The sequence below is a fragment of the Aquarana catesbeiana genome, linkage group LG08, assembly GCF_042186555.1.
Source record: "Aquarana catesbeiana isolate 2022-GZ linkage group LG08, ASM4218655v1, whole genome shotgun sequence".
Taxonomy (NCBI): Eukaryota; Metazoa; Chordata; class Amphibia; order Anura; family Ranidae; genus Aquarana; species Aquarana catesbeiana.
Genome location: NC_133331.1, coordinates 74,801,737 through 74,819,213, shown reverse-complemented (window position 1 = coordinate 74,819,213; position 17,477 = coordinate 74,801,737). Strand labels below are relative to the sequence as shown.

Here is a 17,477-nt window from a genome sequence, read left to right as displayed (position 1 = left end):
CATCCTCAATACCACTGGAGACAACTTGGCAATACGCTGCGGCTGGGGGAACATGAATGCCAATTTGTTTACCAGCGTTATCCCCTCATCTGAATTGAGCAATGGCTGTGTATCGTCAAGGAGCAAGTGGCTGACGCTGTGTTCAAATAAAAATGCTGATTCCTCCATGCCTGATGCTCCGTCTTTAACAGGAATAGCTGTTGACAAGAAGGTAGGTTTTGCCACTGGCAGCTGCAGGGGACTGCGCACTAGTCTCTGCTTGGGTGATGGAGGATGAGGAGGACGACCGTTTAGTAAGCCAGTCCACCACCTCCTTTGCATGGTGTGGCTGGCTAGCACGGGCAACATCACTAAACAGAGGAAATGATCCCCTGCCTGAGGACTGACCATGTCCACTTTTGCCTGTTGACACATACAGTGGGGACGGAAAGTATTCAGACTACCTTAAATTTTTCACTCTGTTATATTGCAGCCATTTGCTAAAATCATTTAACCACTTGCCGACCGCCGCACGCCGATGTACGTCCCTTTTTTGAGGACGGATACCGTTGTTATGGCAACAGCTAGCTGCCATAACCCCGGTATCCCCGTTTTTGGGCGGCGGTCGGCTACAAGATAAAAGTGGTCTCTGCGACAGGTTCGCAGCGAGATCAATTATTGGTCCCCGCTTACCGGAGCCGTCGGTAGAGGCGGAGGCGATCGAGTCTGTCCTCTAGCTGTGCATGGAGTCAAGTGAGGGGAAGATGGCGCCCACTCGTCTCCATGACACTGCAGGGCGGAAGCGACGTCAAAACGTTACTTCCGCCCATACGTCTTAAAGGCATATTTTTTTCAATGTCTTTTTTAAATGACTTTTATTGCATTTTAGTGTAAATATGAGATCTGAGGTCTTTTTGACCCCAGATCTCATAAAAAATTTGAAATGCCCCGTTCCAACGAGCTTGCGCGCAGAAGCGAACGCATATGTAGCACCTGCATATGAAAACGGTGGTCAAACCACACATGTGAGGTATCGCCGCGATCGTTAGAGCGAGAGCAATAATTCTAGCCCTAGACCTCCTCTAACACAAAACATGCAACCTGTAGAATTTTTTAAACGTCGCCTATGGAGATTTTTGAGGGTAAAAGTTTGACGTCATTCCACAAGCGGGCGCAATTTTGAAGAGTGACATGTTAAGTATCAATTTACTCGGCGTAACATTATCTTTCACAATATAAAAAAAAATTGACCTAACTTTACTGTTCTCTTATTTTTTTATTCAAAATTGAATTATTTCCAAAAAAGCGCAATTGCAATTATTCTCTAGAGTGTTAGTAAAAAAACAATATATGTTTGGGTGTTCTAAGTAATTTTCTAGCAAAAAAAACTGTTTTAAACATGTAAACACCTAAATTCCAAAACAAGGCTGGTCCTTAAGTGATCAAGTTCATTTTTTTCCCTCATTAATGTACACACAGCACCCCATATTGACAGAATAACACAGAATTCTTGACATTTTTGAAGATTTATTAAAAAAGAAAAGCTGAAATATCACATGGTCCTAAGTATTCAGACCCTTTGCTGTGAAACTCGTATATTTAACTCAGGTGCTGTCCATCCTTGAGATGGTTTTACACCTTCATTTGATTCCAGCTGTGTTTGATTATACTGATTGGACTTGATTAGGAAAGCCACACACCTGTCTATAGAAGACCTTACAGCCCACAGTGCATGTCAGAGCAAATGAGAATCATGAGGTCAAAGAAACTGCTTGAAGAGCTCAGACAGAATTGTGGCAAGGCACAGATCTGGCCAATGTTACAAAAAAATTCTGCTGCACTTAAGGTTTCTAAGCGCACAGTGGCCTCCATAATCCTTAAATGGAAGATGTTTGGGAAGACCAGAATCCTTCCTAGAGCTGGCCGTCCAGCCAAACTGAGCTATCGGGGGAGAAGAGCCTTGGTGAGAGAGGTAAAGAAGAACCCAAAGATCACTGTGGCTGAGCTCCAGAGATGCAGTCGGGAGATGGGAGAAAGTTGTAGAAAGTCATCACTGCAGCCCTCCACCAGTCGGGGCTTTATGGCAGAGTGGCCTGACGGAAGCCTCTCCTCAGTGCAAGACACATGAAAGCCCGCATGGAGTTTACAAAAAAAAAAAAAAAAAAAACACCTGAAGGACTTCAAGATGGTGAGAAATAAGATTCTCTGGTCTGATGAGATCAAGATAGAACTTTTTGGCCTTAATTCTAAGCGGTATGTGTGGAGAAAAACAGGCACTGCTCATCACCTGTCCAATACAGTCCCAACTGTGAAGCATGGTGGTGGCGGCAGCATCATGCTGTGGGGGTGTTTTTCAGCTGCAGGGACAGGACGACTGGTCGCAATCGAGGGAAAGATGAATGTGACCAAGTACAGGGATATCCTGGAGGAAAACCTTCTCCAGAGTGCTCAGGACCTCAGCATGGGCCGAAGGTTTACCTTCCAACAAGACAATGACCCTAAGCACACAGCTAAAATAACGAAGGAGTGGCTTCACAACAACTCCGTGACTGTTCTTGAATGGCCCAGCCAGAGCCCTGACTTATACCCAATTGAGCATCTCTGGAGAGACCTAAAATTGGCTGTCAACCAACATTTACCACCCAACCTGACAGAACTGGAGAGGATCCCCAAATCCAGGTGTTGCATCTTTCCCAAAAAGACCCATGGCTGTATTAGATCAAAAGGGTGCTTCTACTAAATACTGAGCAAAGGGTCTGAATACTTAGGGCCTTGTGATATTTCTGTTTTTTGTTTTTTTTTGTTTTTTTTTTTAATAAATCTGCAAAAATGTCAACAATTCTGTGTTTTCTGTCAATATGGGGTTAATGAGGAAAAAAATTAACTTAAATGATTTTAGCAAATGGCTGCAATATAACAAAGAGTTAAAAATGTAAGGGGGTCTGAATACTTTCCGGCCCCACTGTATGCTCCTGGCCCACTTACAGTGCCATGAGAACATCTGTCTCTCCTTGCTGTCCCCCCAGACATGATGGGGGGAGTGGGGGGTGCTTAGTAACAAAATGTAATACAGATGTGTAAATGTGTACGTGGATGCACTTTAATCAATGGAAGGTGGTGTTTGGTGTACTTTAGAGTATTCACGACAGACACTATAATATACTGTGTCAAACGTGCAGTAACGCACAGAGCTATATGGTGTTAAACTTGCAGTAACACACAGAAAAATATCTGTTAAACACATTCACACTAATGTAAAGATGACTGGTCACACTGAACTATCCCTAGATGCACACTAAACTGATATTCTACACTGACAATAGAATCAGAATAGCACACCGTCTAATAGCACTGAACAGAGCCCTGTTCTATCTCTCTCCACGCCACTATAGAAAGAATACCTTTTTAGTGTGGAGCGGGATTAAGAGTAATGAGCCATGATTGGATACAGTAATCATGACAGCTTCCAATCATGGCTCTGACAGTGCTCTGTGCCCTGATTGGGCGAAGCTTTCATTGCTTCAGCCAATCAGGGCTTTCAATGCACAGTGCATTGTGGGCCGAACAAATGCTCAGGCTGAACCGTTCTCCCAATCCTTTTATTAGTGATTGCAGGCCGACGTGAGATCCTTGAGACTGTGCTGCCACTATCCCTCTTGTACTAGAGTCAGCATCATCTAAAAAAGGTACATTGTTCATGGTGTCCTAGTATAACTCGGCATGATATTTGCTGTTGCAAGGACAGTGCTCATATTCTTAAGAAAATTAGTGTCAGAGTTACTTCTTAAAGTGGATCTTCACTGTATCTGAGCACCAAAAACACCAATTTTTTAACATAGCACCCTTTAGTGTGCTACTAGCGGTAGTTCAGGCAAATTTTAGCTGGTCCAGGGATAAACCTGAGTCATGGAATCTGGGCCAGAGTGATTAGATGTTCGGGTTTGGATAACTCATCCCGGCAGCTCTCTGGTGCCACCCCCTGGTTCAAGAATGTTGGAGAATATTCTAGATATTAGTGGGCGGAAGCTAGGAGGGGTTGCCTTGCATATTTAGAGGCCCTTAGCTAATCCCCAGGAAATGGGCCTGGCAGGGAACTATGGAGCCTTTAAAAGCCATGAGCCATGCCAGACAGGGAGACAGGTGGAAGATGTCGAAGCAATGCTGAGGGAGTCTGTTGGTGGCCCTTGAGGGACCCCTGCTGGAGAGGGGTTTACCTCGGGCTGGAGCTCGGGAGGCTGGCCTGGAAGGATCCTACCACAGGAGGCAGTTGGAGGAAAGCTTTACAGAGAGTCAGCAGGAGAAAAGTGACTGAGCGAATAGATCAGTGCAGGGACAGACAAGGAGACTGCCAGCTGTAGCAGATTTCTTGAAGACAGCGGTGAGCCAAGTCTTTAGCCAACCTTGCCCTGGAAAGTCTCCAGTGTGTGTGAGTCTGATAGACTGGGAAGAAGCAGCCAGATGGGCTGGTAAAATGGCAGTCAGGTGGGCTAGCATTTCTGTAGGAAGTGAAGATGACACCAGTGTCTACAGGGAAGCAGATTGTGTTGCAGGAAGCAGTTTACTCCACATGTGCTACTTTTCCCAAGGGACATAGTTCCTACCCTGTAAGGGGCTGTTGAACTATTTAAAAAGACTGTTAGTTCGCAAGGAGTGAACTCGGTGGCGCTGCGCAAAGGAACAAGTTTGTGCAGGAGGAAAAAGTGGAAGCTGTAAATGGGGAGGAAGTTGTCCCTGCTTTAGCTTGTCATTTTCAAGTTGGGCGTCCCATAATCCCTAACCCCATCCAAGTTATTATTCCCCCAAAAAATACTAAAAAACAAAACAAAAAAAAAAAAAAAAAAACAAACACACACACACACACACACACGAACAGTTTTGTGTTTGTTTGCATGCATGAAGGAAATGCTGTGCAGCAGTGGGAAACCCTGACATCTGCAACTCCTATGCGGGTAGTGCTACATTAATATTGAAAGCAAACACCATCCATCCAGGTCTCCATGCTTTATTTGGTTGTGAAATCTCTCAACCGAAAGCAACCCCCTAGCATTTCTGGCCATGGCCATCTTGAGTAAGGGCAAGTGATTCATGTAGCATTTACTTCCTCTGGAATCCATATGCCCTTAGCTCAGGCATGCATCCCTCCTCCTCAAGACTATGTAGTACATAGTTTAAGCAAATATTGTACGATATACTTTCCTATCCATTTACTAATGCCAATTTTACTTAATCCATTTAACAAACTAGGTTTGAAAATACGTGGCAACCTTGGTTACATTATTCATATTTGAATACTAGCGATCTGTGAAAGATAACCCTTAACTGTCCTTATCTTGCCCACATTTTTCTTCCTTTTTTGTTTTTTTAGCTTGAACTTAAAAAAAAAAAAAAAAAAAAAAAACCACCATTCAATTGATTAGTGATTAAAAGTAGTATGTTTTTTTTTTTCTGCTATTCATACTTACCTAGGTGGATGGAGCATCAGACCGATGCTGCAGCTGTCCCCCAGGGTCTCTGCGCTGAGAACCGAGCCACCAAACATCACCGATGGCTCGGTTCTCACTCCGAGCAGAGCAATGCTGACTGTCAGAATCGCTCCTGCTCTGCTTCTCCGCGCTCATTGGAGGGCTGAGCTGTGTAGGGGCGGTGAGAGGCCGTCTCAGTGGCTCGCTGAGACTGCCATTAATCAAGGCAGCTGGCGGATCCAGACCTGGAAAGTCAGGATGACGCGCTGCCTGGACTGATGGCAGTGACATCAGCGGAGAGCGGACTTCAGACCACTCTCTGCCGAAAACACGTCACAGGAGTGCAAAACAAATTGCAGTCCTGTGTCCCATAGGAGAAGCCCAGCCAAACAAGCTCAGGCTGGACTTCTCCTTTAAACACAATGGTACTTGTTATACTACGTGAATACTATTTTATATACCGATTCTTTTAATAACTCATTTAATCAATATTAGTTTATTTTTTGATTTTGTTAACAAATCTGGTATGTCCCTACTTTCCTTTTTTATTAGGGATACATTTTAATGTCTATTTATATATTCGTCCTGCTTGATTAATACCTTAGGTACTTTGTATTATTAACAGTGTTAATTATACTATGTCAAGAAAAAACAAAATTCTTGAACATTTACTAATGTTAGCAGCATGAGGCTCAAAACTCAATATTGATTGGGAGAGTGAAGTTCCACTTTAACGTTGCTGGGGTATCCTACAGCTACCCATCAAGTTCTGCAATAAAGCATCAGAAAAGTATACCCCGCCTAGACTGATTACTAAGCCAAGAGAGTGTGACTAATGGTGTGCCTGACTGTGGGTGCACCTAGTGGAAAAGAACCTTGGGACCTAAACAGTGGGCTCCTACAGGGGTGAGCACTATAATTTAGGTTTATGGGAATTTGATGTAAGGATAAGGGATTATTAGCACCACACCATTTTTGGTTTTAAAACTGAAGTGAAAATACAAAGTGTCTCATCTTTTCTATGAAGGATTTAGGTACTTACTCCAGAGGAACCATGAGCCACATGAAAGTGTCTGAGAAGTTAGTCCGGACAGTGTCAATCGAAGCTCCTGCTCCACCCACTCCACCAGCCATTCCAACACTCCGATCTGCAGAAAATTTGAGGTTAGCTTCTGGTGCTGCACCTTAGGAAAAAAATAAATAAATAAATCAGTGTTATGTGTTAATGTTAAAGAAACAAAAAACAGGAAACTGCAATTTACACCATTGTCAAAGAAAGCTGAATTCCAATGTTGCACTACTATGTAGGAGCAGCTGTAGTTCAGCCACTTCAGGCACAAACAGTCCAGCAGGCTTCTTTTTTAAATTTATTGCCAAGTACAGGGGGTCCCCGGGTTACAAACAAGATAGGGACTTTAGGTTTGTTCTTAAGTTGAATCTGTTTGTAAGTCGGAACAGGTAAATTTTTTAAGTGTAGCTCCAGCCAAAAAATCTATTTTTAAGTTTTGTAGATAGCATAAGGAAGGGTTATCACCCCTGTAACATTTGTTTTGCTGTCTGTGCCCCTGTTCAGAAGATTTCACCTCACTTTCTGTCCCAATGACAATTGGATTTTGAAAATCTGGGGTTATTAGGGAAATAAGGATAGGTGATAAAGCATCAGTGGAGACACCTTTTTCCCATATTAACTCTTACAGGAGTGAATTTCCCTTCCTAGGAGTAGATTTCCTCTCACTTCCTGTTGTCTCCCTCCGTTTGTAAGTAGGAGTCGTTTGTAAGTCGGATGTTTGTAAGTAGGGGACCCCCTGTAACTGGTAACATGGGCCGTGGACTGACAATAAGGTATGGGTTACTCAAATACACTTGATGCGAAGAGGGCTCTCCAACAACTATAAATAGCAGTGTGGCACCCCCTAGTTGTGTTGCTAGAAGTCGATTTTTGTTCAAGTAGGTAACTTGTTTAGGCTTGGCTGGCAGCCAAGCCTTGTGTTTTTCTGGGTCAGGGTTTGAGTGACTCAGGGAGGGCTGAGTGACTCACAGGCACCTCTAAGACCTCCCCCTACCTCTAGAAACTTACAGAACATTCTAGAAGAATGGGAGTGGAGGACTTGCCTGGAGTATTTTGAGGGCCCTGACCAATCCCCAGCAGATGGGTTGGCAGGGGCAGGCCGCCTCAAATACTCAGGGTCAGCCCAGCTGGGGCAGTGGAGTTCGACAGGAGATGCATTTGGCTGTAGGTAGCCCCCTAGGCTAGTGGGGTGACCTCGGGCCTGGGCTTGGGTGTAGAAGGAACCCTCTTTATGACACACAGGGGTGCCCTGACCAGTGACACAGGAGCAAGTGGAGGACCGCAGAAAACTGCCAGGCAAGACTCCAGGGAGGAAGACAGCCAGGAGGGCTGGTGAGAGATAGTCAGAGGACTGAGAGGCATGCCTGAGAGGACTGGGTGGAAGCAGTCTGGGGTGGATGCAGAGTAAGTCTGGGAGGACTGGAGTCTTAGTCGGGAGGGCTAGTGAAAGGGGCAGCTGCAGCCAGGTGGGCTGGCAGTGCCTGAAGGTGGTGCTGGGATCAGTAGCCACAGGAGGATGATAGCTAGGCAATAGAACTTTGCTACACTATAAAAGGACATTTGCAGTGCTAGCTGGTCCTGGGAGTTGTAGTTCCACAAGCAAGATTTGTGCTGAAGGTAGAGAAGGGTATATACGGACTGTACATAGTTTGTGTCCCTGAAGGATTCTAATGCTTTGATCAAGTGGGCTTCCCATAACCCTATCCATGTCTATTCCCCCCAATAAAACAAAGCACTGGACTGTTCTTGAAACTCAAGTGTGCTGTGAAGATGCGGTGTGCCTGGCAGTGTAGGGTGGAGGATCCCTTTTTACTTGCGGCTCCTTAGGGGGTGCAATACAGCAGTAATAGTCATCCACTCCCAGCCGAGGACCAGGAGAATTGCTGGCTCAAATTAGCAAAAATAGGCTGAAGTAGTCTAGATTCTTGCAACTGGAGACCACAAAGACACTGTAGCCCAGGAGGTTTGCTCTACTCACAGATCCTAACAACAATCAGTCCAGAGAAATATCGTCCAGCCGAGAAGTCCAGCTTCTAGTCCCATAATAAGGTCCAGGAACAAACAGTCCCCCTTCCCTCAAGCATGTGGATCCACTAGAATTAAAACTAAAAGCAGCCTAACTAGGAGGGTACTACAATATTCAGGAACAATCATTTCTAGAGATGCATCTCCTGCATAGATATTACTACTATTAGCCTATGTGTGAACTGTGGTAACAAGGATGTAATATATGGACCCCCCCCATCTGGTATCCTACCAATGTGGAGGGCATGTGAGCTGGTATGGTTTGAGATTGGAGGATGGGAATGCATGTGAAGCTTCATGCCAGGATAAGGGCCCAGTATGGCTTATTAGGGACCCCATGCAAAAAATAAAAGCGCGGGGTCTCCTGTCAAAATCAATAACATTCTCAAATCTACAAAATGCAGTCTAAATAGTCAAGGGGTGGGGGGCAGTGTATGTACCCACTTCCTGACCCATAATAGGCCACATGCCCTCAACATTAGGTAGGTACATTTACCAGCCCCATTGCAACGCACCTTATCTCTGATGACAAGGGCCTCATTGCCACATCCCTGACCTGGTGGATGTGGGGGTCTGTGGAGAGGAAATGATCAGAATCTGGGAGCTCCTTTAATATAAGAACGCCTACCAAATATCTGCTCCTATGTGCATAAGCAAGGGGTGCATAGTATCCTTTGTTACTTTAAAAAAAAAAAAATTTTTTAAAGAGTAACTCCACTTTTCTTGGAAAAAAAAATAAAAATACAAATCCTTGAAAATGGTTAAGCCAGTCATAGTTTGTTCGAAATTTGGCCGATTCTGCAGGGACCATGTATGGGAAGGCTGGGCGTACAGAAGTTGACTTCTGTACAACCAGCCTGTAGGCAGGTGCAGCCTTTTCTCCACTGCATTGCAGAGGGAGAGTAAGTCAGAAGGAACCTTCTGTGGTTTTCTGTGTCACTGAGGAAGTAATCCGGTTGGATGCTGCTGCCCCAGGTGACTGGTGGCCATCTTGGGTCAGGTAGAGTCTATTTAAGACCCTGGCTCAGCACATATTTTGAGTGGATAGGGTAGGGTCAGGTTACCCGTCCATCAGGGAAAGCTAATAGCTGTAGGGAAAGGATCCTGATGAATAGGGGCATGCTATCCTTCCAGGAATCCTCCCATTTGGGCACAAATTGGCCAGGCCACATTCCACCCTCAGAGAAAAACCATCAAGACCTGCTGCACTCAACATTCCTATTAAGAACTGAGAGTGTTCCCAGCCAGGCACCTATATGCTGGGCTGTTTGTACCGTTGAGCCTTGCATTCAGTACAAGGTTTGTTTATTACAACCAGACTAATCACTGCCGCCGCACCAGGCTGCACCCACTCACAAGCCTGTCGGCTTTTTCCTGATCAGTGCCACCGGATATAGCCAGGTGCACAGTCATGTTGGAACAGGAAGGGGCCAAACTGTTCCCACAAAGTTGTATGGTAGTGGTATGCTGGCGACTTAAGAGTTCCCTTCACTGGAACTAAGGGGCCAAGCCCAAACCCTGAAAAACAACCCCACACCATAATCCCCCCTCCACCAAAATGATTTGGACCAGTGCACAAAGCAAGGTCCATAAAAACATGAGTGAGTTTGGGGTGGAAGAACTTGACTGGCCTGCACAGAGTCCTGACCTCAACTCGATAGAACACCTTTGGGATGAATTTGAGCGGAGACTGCTAGCCAGGCCTTCCCTCACAAATGTGGTTCTGGAAGAATGGTCAAACATTCCCATAGACACACTTCTAAACCTTGTGGACAGCCTTCCCAGAAGAGTTGAAGCAGTTATAGCTGCAAAGGGTGGGCCAACTCAATATTAAACCCTACAGACTAAAACTGGGATGCCATTAAAGATCATGCGTGTTTAAAGGCAGGCGTCCCAATACTTTTGACAATATAGGGTACTTTTATGGGACTAAATCGTTAGTACATTCAATTGCCTAATTATTAATCAGGATAGACCCATTTTGTTGGATGTACAATTTTAGATTGATGCTTCAAAAGATCATTTACCTAGTAGAGGATACCTCGACTGCTCTGGTGGATCTTTCTCACAGACCTTTGGTTTTCTCACTTGGTTTCCTGTTACAACAATCAGTCCGACATCCTGAAATATGATGTGAAAGAATTTCAACATTTTGACAGACAAGTATACCTAAAAACACAAAACAAACAGCCATAACATTATGACCACCCTCCATAACCCATTGGGGCATGGACTCCACTAGACCTCTTAAGGCAAGTTATGGTATCTGGCACCAAGCCGTTAGTAGCAGAGCCTTTAAGGCATGTAAGTTGCGAGGTGGGGCCTCCATGGATTGTTGTACCAGCACATACCACAGATGCTCGATTGGAGAATTTGGAGGCCAAGTCAACACCTCAAACACATTGGTGTTCCTCAAATCATTCTTGAATTCATTAGACCAGGCCACCTTCTTCCATTTCTCCATGGTCTAGTTCTGATCCCCATGTGCCCCTTGTAGGCACTTTTGGCTGTGGAGACGGGTCAGCAAGAGCACCCTGACCGGTCTGCAGCTACACAACCTCATATACCAACTGGGATGCTCTGTGTGTTCCGATACCTTTCTATCAGAACCATCATTCACTTTTTTTCAGCAATTTGAGCTCCAGTAGCTCTATTGGATCGAACTACACAGGCCAGCCATGACCCTGTCACTGGTTTACTAGTGTTCCTTCCTTGGACCACTTATGGTCAGACCTTACTACTGCAGATTGGGAACATCCCACAAGAGCTGCAGTACTGGAGTTGCTTTGACCCAGTTGTCTTGCTATTACAATGTGGCCCTTGTCATAGTTGTTCAAATCTTACGCTTGCCCATTTTTTTCTATATTTAACATAACTTCAGGGACAACATGTTCACATGCTGCCTAATATATCCCACCCAATGTTTGGATGCCATTGCAATGAGATAACCCATGTTATTCACTATACCTGTCTGTCAGGATGTTGACATAACCATTAGGGCTGAAACAACTAATCGATTACGAAATTGATTGATTAATATTTTCATAATCGATCGGCCAGTAACATAATGGGGTTAAAAAGACTAAAATGAGCCCTTTATAGTACAACAGTACTTCACAGTACTACAGTAAAAAAATGAACCCCTTACAGTAGTAATTATCTAAAGGGCCAATTTTAGTTTTTTTAACCCCATTATGTTACTAAACGTCTTAGACCTGGTTCACACCTATGTGTTTAGTGCTTTTTGCAGAAACGCACTACAGTTCATTTACATGGTTTCCTATGGGACACGTTCACATCTATGCTTTTTTTAGCCGCTGCGTATTTGGAAAGGGTCAGGGACTTTTTTTTTAAACGCAAAACGGTGCTTTTTTGGTTCAATATACTTCAATGGAGAAGCTGCAGAAAAGCATGTAATGCGTTTTTGCAGCAATTTGTGTTTAATTTGCCCAAAAAAAAATGCAAAAACGCAAATCGGAGCAAAATCACTTGCGCAAAAATCAAAAACGCACAGCAAAAAGCACTGCAGAAAACTGATCAAAAGCAAACCGCATAGGTGTGTATGGAGCCTTACGCTGGCCACACGGTCAGTTTTCAGACGAGAATATTCAGACGAAAAATCTTTGTACATTCGCTGAATTAAAGAATGTTCGAAATTTTAACTTGTTTTTAAAACGAATGCAATTTCTGAAAGAAAACCACATACACTGTCTGAAAATTCCTTTCACCAAGAAGTTTTCTACTATTTCTAAATTTTCCCGTCACCGTGGTTGAAAATGAACTTCGATTTGACCCCACTAACGATTAATAAATCGAACGAGCGTTCTTAAAATTACTTTTTTTTTTTTTTTTTTTTTTTTAAGGAAGGCATTGTTTTTTTAAATAAAAAAAAAAGGATCTGATTATGATATTTACCAGATTCACCTCTAATAGTATATACAGTATATCTCTTCTAATATATACAGTATCTCTTCTAATAGTATATACAGTATATCTCTTCTAATATATACAGTATCTCTTCTAATAGTATATACAGTATATCTCCTAATTGTATATACAGCAGCTCTCCTCTGTCTTATTCTTAGAGTGGATTAGAGATTTTGCTCCCTAACCATATAGTTGGTTATTTATATTTACCGCTGCATAGAGATATTTAAGAATAAATTTCCTTTTTTTTAACTTTACATATTAAACTAAATTATACGCCACAGGTTAAGGTTATTAACTGAATAATTGATTAATCGAAACAGTAATCAGCTAACTAATCGATTATGAAAAATGAAAATAGTTAGTTGCAGCCCTAATAACCATAAGGGAAATACTGACTGTACTTTCCCAGAATTTTGAATTTTCTTCTATGACACTAAGCCAGTGGTCCCCATACTGGTCTGGGGGCCAGATATGGCCCTTTGCTTGTCATTATCTGGCCCTTTTGGCACTACTCCTTCCACCGATACTAGGAACTATTCTGCCAACTAACAATGGGGCACCATTACTCCCGCTGACACCCAAGGATGGGGCACCATTACTCCCACCCAAGGATGGGGCACCATTACTCCCACCCAAGGATGGGGCACCATTACTCCCACGGATACCAATATGTGGTGATTTTTACTCCCACTGATACAAGAAAAATACTCCCGCTGGCCATAGTCCAGCCCCCCTAAAATAAGGACAATAAACTGGCCCTTTGTTTAGAAAGTTTGAAGACCTCTGCGCTAAGCCATCGGCCATTTGAGGCTAAAGATTCATCATGAAGAGTAGACCGGGTCGATTCACTATGGCCTCATTCACTTGAGCGTGCCGAAGCATACGCCCGGGTGAAGAGCCGTCTTTGCCCGCATGTGATGCGCAGGTGTTCATGCATCCATGTGCAGGCACTCCTATTCATGTCTATTGGGACACAGTGCCTGGTCCCAATTTGAAAGCTACGCAGGCAACCCAGACTATGTGCATTTAAGGACACGCACCCACACCTGTACAGCTGTCAAAATTGGGAGCAGTGACTATGTTGCAATAGATAATCGACTGCCTGCCTGTGGATGCATGGTGTTGGTGCAGGTCCCTGAACGCACACCGTCTGCAACTCCTGCACAGCTGTCAAATTGGGACCCGCAGCTGTGAATGAATGGGACTGCCTTGCATGAACACCTGTGCATCCCATGCAGGTAAAGATGGCCCTTTACATGGCTGTATGCATAGGTACTCATGTAAATGCATCCCAAAGGCTCATGCACACAGTTGGCAAGAGGAATAAATAATGCTGGGAGTACAGAGTCAGGCATGTTCTCATGCACAGGGAGCCACAGGTGCTGCATACTGCCTGCCATACAAGTGAATGGCTGCACTAAACATTAATTCTAGTTTGTTTCAGCATTAACCAGCTCACAACGCATCTCCCATAACATGAATGTTTTGTAATCAGGCATACATTATACGCTCATATACAGTGCCTTGACAAAGTAATCATACCTCTTGAAGTTTTCCACATTGTCATGTTATGACCAAAAACGTAAATTTTATTGGGATTTTATGTGATAGAACAAAGTGGCACATAATTGTGAAGTGAAAGATAAATGATAAATGGTTTTCAACATTTTTTACAACTGTGAAAAGTGTGGAGTCCATTTGTATTCAGCCCCCCTGAGTCAATACTTTGTAGAACCACCTTTCACTGCAATTACAGCTGCAAGTCTTTTTGGGGATGTCTCTACCAGCTTTGACATCTAGAGCAACATTTTTGTTCATTGTGCTTTGCAAAATAGCTCAAGCTCTGTCAGATTGGATAGAGAGCATCTGAACAGCAATTTTCAAGTTTTGCCACAGATTCTCAGTTGGATTTAGGTCTGGACTTTGACTGGGCCATTCTAAGACATGAATATGCTTTGATCTAAACCATTCCATTGTAGCTCTGGCTGTATGTTTCGGGTTGTTGTCCTGCTAGAAGGTGAACCTCCACCCCAGTCTCAAGTCTTTTACAGACTAATGCAGTGTACACATGGGCGGACTTTTCAGCATCAAATGTCTGACAGTCTTTCCGACAGACTTTCGAACAAACGGACTTGCCTACACACGATCACACCAAAGTCCGACGGATTCGTACGGGATGACGTACGACCGGACTAAAATAAGGAAGTTGATAACCAGTAGCCAATAGCTGCCCTAGCGTCAGTTTTCGTCCATCGGACTAGCATACAGACGAGCGGATTTTTCGACCAGACTCGAGTCCGTCTGAAAGATTTGAAAGATGTTCCAAATCTAAAGTCCGTCTGATTTTCGACAGAAAAAGTCAGATGCAGGTCCGATGGAGCCCACACACGGTCGGATTGTCCGACGGATTCGTCCCGTCGGACCAGTCCGGTCGAAAAGTCTGCCCATGTGTACGAGGCATAACAGGTTTTCTTCCAAGATTGCCCTGTATTTGGCTCCATCCATCTTCCCATCAACTCTGACCAGTTACCCTGTCCCTGCTGAAGAAAAGCATCCCTGCACGTTTTGCTTTTAGGCCAAAAAGTTCCATTTTGGTCTCATCTGACCAGAGCACCTTTTTCCAAATATTTGCAGTGTCCCCCACAAGATTTCTCGCAAATTCCTCGACTTATGCCCCGTATACACGGTCGGATTTTCCGATGGAAAATGTGCGATAGGACCTTGTTGGAAATTCCGACCGTGTGTAGGCTCCATCACACATTTTCCATAGGAATTTTCCGACAACAAATTGCGTTGTCGGAAATTCCGATCGTGTGTACACAAATCCGACGGACAAAGTGCCACACATGCTCAGAATAAATTAAGAGACGGAATCTATTGGCTACTGCCCTGTTTATAGTCCCGACGTACGTGTTTTACGTCACCACATTCAGAACGATCGGATTTTCCGACAACTTTGTGTGACCGTGTGTATGCAAGACAAGTTTGAGCCAACATCCGTCGGAAAAAATCCTAGGATTTTGTTGTTGGAATGTTCGATCAATGTCCGACCGTGTGTACAGGGCATAATAGTTGTCCTGTGGACAGATTTTCCCACCTGAGCTGTGGATCTCTGCAGCTCCTCCAGAGTTACCATGGGCCTCTTGGCTGCTTCTCTAATTAATGCTCTCCTTGCCCGGTGTGTCATTTTAGGTGGACGGCCATGTCTTGGTAGATTTGCAGTTGTGCCATACTCTTTCCATTTTTGGATGGATTAAACGCAAGATGTTCAAAGCTTGGGATTTTTTTTTTTTTTTTTTATAACCTAACCCTGCTTTAAACTTCTCCACAACTTTTTCCCGGACCTGTCTGATGTGTTCCTTGGCTTTCATGATGCTGTTTGTTCAAGGTTCTCTAACAAACCTATGAGGGCTTCACAGAACAGCTGTATTATACTGAGATTAAATGACACAGGTGGACTTTATTTACAAATTAGGTGATTTCTGAAAGCAATTGGTTCCACTAGATTTTCGTTAGGGGTATCAGAGTAAAGGGGGCTGAATACACATGCACGCCACACTTCAGATTTGTAAAAAAAAAATTTAACCATTTATCATTTTCCTTCCACTTCACAATTATGTGCCACTTTGGCCCCTTTTACACTTGTCCGACCTGAAAGTCGTGTGATTTTGACACGACTTGAAGCAATGCCTGTATAATGTTTAGGTCTAGGGCCCTCAAGTCGCCTCAAAGGTCAGACCAAAGTAGTGCAGGGACTACTTTGAAGTCACACAGATATGAATGGTAGACATGTGCGAAATCGGAAATTCGTACATTCGTGAGGATACGAAATACGAATTTTTATGCATACGAATTTTGTATGAAATCCAAATTCCGTTACAACAGATTCGGACAAAATAAGAATGTTCGTTAATTACGATTATCCGTTATGATGAAGTGTAAAACCCTAGGAAGTCAGCACAGGGATGCTGGGAGCCCTTCATAATGATAAACTCATCAAAACGAACATTCGTAATTGTTAAGTTAACGAACCTAATGAAAATTCGTATTTCGTACGAATCCAAATTGAATGTCGGACACGAATTACAAAATACAAATTAATTCTAATTCGAAACAAATTTATTGACGGATGGTACTCATTAAAAATCATGAAGTACGAATTGTCATGCGACTTTGCAGTCCCAAGTCGCAGGACAAGTCGCACAAGTGTAAAAGGGTCTTGTGTTGGTCTATTACATAAAATCCCAATACAATACATTTATGTTTTTGGTTGTAACATGACAAAATGTGGAAAATTAAGGGGTATGAACACTTTTTCAAGGCACTGTACAGGTAAGCGACAATGCAAAAAGTACTGGCGTTACAAGAGTACAGCCGTTCACTTTTATGGCAGACTATACGCGTCACCGGCCACTCCCCAGGAATGGGAAAATGCACTTTCACCCAGCTGATTAACTCGTACGGTACTTTTAGCATGCGATTCGGTTAACGTTATTGCGAGTGGCTCAGCACTGTCACATCGAGCAATTTACATGTTCCTCCAAAACCAAAAGTACTGGGCAATTCCTGAATACACTATATTGTCAAAAGTACTGGGACGCCTGCCTTTATACACACGAACTTTAATGGTGTCTTAGTCCGTAGGGTTCAATATAGAGTTGGCCCATCCTTTCCAGCTATAACAGCTTCAACTCTTCTGGGAAAGCTGTCAACAAGGTTTAGGAATGTGTCTTCCAGAAATGCATTTGTGAGGTCAGGCACTAATGTTGGATGAGAAGGCCTGGCTCGCAGTCTCCGCTCTAATTCATCCCCAAAGGTGTTCTATCAGGTTGAGGTCAGGACCAGTGCAGGCCAGTTAAGTTTCTCCATCCCCAAACTGTTCCCACAAAATTGGGAGCATGAAATTGTCCAAAATGTCTTGATATGTTGAAGCCTTAAGAGTTCCCTTCACTGGAAATAAGGGGCCAAACCCAACCCCTGAAAACCCCACGCCATAATCCCCTCCACCAAAT

At 43.7% G+C, this 17,477-nt stretch overlaps 1 protein-coding gene across 1 annotated transcript in view; it reads right to left on the bottom strand.

Annotated features, from left to right (window-relative positions):
* LOC141105847 (ovostatin-like) overlaps positions 1-17,477 on the bottom strand; it is a 175,465-nt gene that overhangs the window by 77,629 nt on the left and 80,359 nt on the right. The window contains exons 17-18 of the mRNA XM_073595980.1: positions 10,563-10,656; positions 6,484-6,625 (exon numbers count right to left, since the gene is read on the bottom strand). Coding sequence (XP_073452081.1) covers positions 6,484-6,625; positions 10,563-10,656 — 236 coding nt within the window. The remainder of the gene's footprint in view (positions 1-6,483; positions 6,626-10,562; positions 10,657-17,477) is intronic.